This window comes from Triticum dicoccoides, chromosome 7B (genome assembly GCF_002162155.2).
Source record: "Triticum dicoccoides isolate Atlit2015 ecotype Zavitan chromosome 7B, WEW_v2.0, whole genome shotgun sequence".
Lineage (NCBI taxonomy): Eukaryota > Viridiplantae > Streptophyta > Magnoliopsida > Poales > Poaceae > Triticum > Triticum dicoccoides.
In genome coordinates this window covers 594,972,882-594,976,468 of record NC_041393.1, presented here as the reverse complement: position 1 = coordinate 594,976,468, position 3,587 = coordinate 594,972,882, and the positions used below count along the sequence as shown (strand labels likewise).

Below are 3,587 nucleotides of genomic sequence, written 5' to 3'. Positions count from 1 at the left end.
CCGGATCAGATCACGCACCCAGCAGGCCGCAGGCGGGGTGCCGATCTAGAAGGCGATGATGAACTGTAAAGCTGAGCGAATACCACTGCCCACACGGCCCGTGCCGGAAGAGTGGCGGGCAAAAGCGCCTCCCTCGCAAAAGCTGCGCGCTCCCCCACGCCCATCTACCCGGGTGGCCGCTCGCCCATCTACCCCGGCACGACGTCACGTCGCTCGCCCCCTTTCGCGGACGCCGCGGCGCGGATGGGATATTGGGATGGACGCGGTCAAGTAAAGTCGCCCGCGCGGCCCCACGCACGTACGCCCCGGTGGAGGGGCTGGATCCAGGGTGCCTCCAGCTGCCGCGCGCCGAGCCCGAAACCGAATCCACCCGCTCCACGGCACCACGGCATTTACTCCCTCCGTAAACCGCAGACGCGCCAGCCGGCATCGCACTTGCCCGTTGGATGCCACTCACTGCCCTCGCCACAGCCTGTCCAAATCCAAACCGGCCTCCCTCCCCCGGCCGTATAAATACCACCACCCTACTGCCCGATCAATCCATCAACCAACCAACCTCCCCCAAGCTCAGCTCAGCTACCCACACTTCACTCAGTAGCAGCAGCCCAGTAGTGAGAAAGAAAGATCGGTAGAGCGACGTGCGCGATGAGGACGGTGGCGCTCGGCATTGTGGCCATGGCCTGCCTCGTGGCGGTGGCGCGGGGCGGCAACTTCTTCCAGGACTCCGAGATGACCTGGGGGGACGGCCGCGGCAAGGTCGTCGACGGCGGCCGCGGGCTCGACCTCACGCTCGACAAGACCTCCGGCTCCGGCTTCCAGTCCAAGACCGAGTACCTCTTCGGCAAGATCGACATGCAGATCAAGCTCGTCCCCGGCAACTCCGCCGGCACCGTCACCACCTTCTACGTAAGCATCTTCAGTAGTGCATTCTCAGACAGTCGCAGTTCATCGGCCGTTGCCGTTTCCTTATGTGATGGAAGCTGATGGTCTGTTCGTGTGCGCGGGTGTGTTTCAGCTGTCGTCGCAGGGGGCGGCCCACGACGAGATCGACTTCGAGTTCCTGGGCAACGTGACCGGCGAGCCCTACACGCTGCACACCAACGTGTTCGCCAAGGGGCAGGGGCAGCGGGAGCAGCAGTTCCGCCTCTGGTTCGACCCAACCAAGGCCTTCCACACCTACTCCATCATCTGGAACCCGCAGCACGTCATGTGAGCCTCCTTCCTTCATGGATTCTTTCCTTCCGCTCTGGAGACAGAGCCGCTCCTTGCGCATGTTGCTCGAGCTTGTCGCTGACGTGAAGGCCTTTCGGTCACGGGTGTGCAGATTCGCGGTGGACGGCACGGCGATCAGGGACTTCAAGAACCACGAGGCGCGCGGCGTGTCGTTCCCCAAGAGCCAGCCGATGCGGCTGTACGCGAGCCTCTGGAACGCCGACGACTGGGCCACGCAGGGCGGCCGGGTCAAGACCGACTGGAGCAAGGCGCCGTTCGTCGCCTCCTTCCGCAACTTCAACGCCGACGCGTGCGTCATGTCGGGCGGCGCGCAGCGCTGCCCCGCGGGCACCATGGAGGCCTCCGCGGCCGGCGCAAACGGCGGCAGCGGCAGCTGGTGGAACCAGGAGCTCAGCGGCATGGGGTACCGCCGCATGCGGTGGGTGCAGAGGAAGTTCATGATCTACAACTACTGCACCGACCCCAAGCGGGTGGCGCAGGGCCTGCCCGCCGAGTGCAAGCTCCGCTGATGAGATCCTGCTGCAGCTTACAAGAACCACGCATGAACCCGTCGTCTGAGATGTGTTTGGTTTCGGCTTTCGATCCCTGGGAACGAACGAAGGAAGGAAGTGCGCGCATCAGAGCTCTGTCGGATGGTGTAAATGTAGTACCGTAGTATGCATATCGCATTCTTTCATTTGTTTCGTTGTCACACGGGGTCGATCCATGTACTTATGCAAGTTCTATAATTAGCCAGTTCCTTTTAGCCCTAATAATCCGGACATGATAGATGTGTTTGTTTCCTCATGTGTACTGTGTGCGGGGATGAGGAGGCACAGAACTACAAGAAGAAGGCGGCCAAAGTGGGCTTGGACATGGGCACCCTGTGGATCTGGACCATTGCGAAGGGGAAGTTTATCCGGCTTTAGATTATTCTAACCGAGGAAGGACACGTGCATGCTGCACGCGAGGAACAAAACAATGCCGAGCGGGGGGAGGACCGACATTCATGTATCGCTCTCACCCAAAATACCCAGGAATTTTTAATTAATCGAGCGGTAACTAGATTCGTGACGCTCCGTTTTCACCGCGAGCAAGACGGTCCTCGACACAAAGGAATGCAATAGGCCGCCAGTTTCTTTTTAGGGAATCATGGTCACTTTATATTGATCTAAAATGTAAGGTACTTTCTTCGTCCGGAAACATTTGTCTCAAAATTAATGAAAAGGATGACTTACACATCTAGACGGAGAAAATATCATGATGCTGCATCAGCCAGTTATTTCTTTTTAGAACTATCAGCCTTTTTTTTGAGTCAATTACACCACTGGTGCCACAACTTGGCATGAAAAATCAGTTTAGTGCTAAAACTTACGGTATACATTGAACTGATGCCATAACTTGGCTTTGACGTACATATACGGTGCAAATCACATTTCTATACGAACAGGATGCTGATTAGGTACGCCAACGTGGCACGGAGCCTGCTGTCAGCGACTAGCGGCAAAGTGGACGTGTGGCCTGCTTTTTTGCAAAAAATAAACCTCAAAATATTGTTCTCACGAAAAATACTATACCATGGCTGCAAGGGTCCACTTGTCAGCCTCCCACAAATAAATGAAAAATTGGTACGTGAGAGACTCAAACAGCTGACCTGTAGCTAGCAGCAGCGCAAGTATAACCACCTGACAATCAGCCAAATTTATTAATAACTGGATGCTGCTGCTGTATATTTTTTGACTACTAACTAGGTTGCAGTCCCTACATCTCATTTTGCACTTCTCTTTTCAGAAATTTATAGAATATATGTAAAATATAATAGTGTGTTGTAAATAATATATATGTATAAAACAAACGTGTATGGATTTAGCATTTATCCATATATCAAATTATGATGTACATAATTGTTCTTATATAAGTTTAAAATTGTTCACAGTTTCATCCAAATATTTATGTAATATACTACAAAAATTTCATGCTTAAAGTAAGTGTTTATAAGAGTTTAAAAATGTTCACTATTAAAAGGAAATCATGTTCTGTATAAAAGTGTTCATGCTTTAAGAAAGTTTTTTATTTTACTATATATTTTCATAAATTCTTAAATAAGTTTTAAAATATTCAAAGTTTTAACAAAATATTCACGTAGTATATAAAACTGTCATGCTTTAAAAACATATATTCATATAATGTAAAAATAGTTGGCTGGGATTAGAAGCAGCGATATGTAGCACATGCCACCATGTGACCACACCACCCAACAGCGTTACTTTTTTTAGGAATTTATAAAATATATATTTTATTTCAACAAATGCTAATAAAAGTTTAGAATGTTCATGACTTAAAAAATATTAGTATATGAAAGTTTTCATTGTTAT

At 50.9% G+C, this 3,587-nt stretch overlaps 1 protein-coding gene across 1 annotated transcript; it reads left to right on the top strand.

Annotated features, from left to right (window-relative positions):
- The first annotated feature begins 534 nt into the window (after positions 1-534).
- On the top strand, positions 535-2,015 carry LOC119337444 (probable xyloglucan endotransglucosylase/hydrolase protein 23). Its single transcript, XM_037609587.1, has 3 exons — positions 535-906; positions 1,016-1,209; positions 1,325-2,015. Exons 1-3 carry the CDS (start codon positions 646-648, stop codon positions 1,740-1,742), a joined length of 873 nt encoding a protein of 290 aa, XP_037465484.1. The 5' UTR covers positions 535-645; the 3' UTR covers positions 1,743-2,015.
- Positions 2,016-3,587: the final 1,572 nt, after the last annotated feature.

Excerpts from the sequence above, each read along its gene's own strand:
- LOC119337444 (XM_037609587.1), top strand. The coding sequence starts at position 646 with ATGAGGACGGTGGCGCTCGGCATTGTGGCCATGGCCTGCCTCGTGGCG. Across the intron at positions 907-1,015 it reads GCACCGTCACCACCTTCTAC|CTGTCGTCGCAGGGGGCGGC; the intron begins GTAAGCATCTTC and ends GGTGTGTTTCAG. Across the intron at positions 1,210-1,324 it reads TGGAACCCGCAGCACGTCAT|ATTCGCGGTGGACGGCACGG; the intron begins GTGAGCCTCCTT and ends ACGGGTGTGCAG.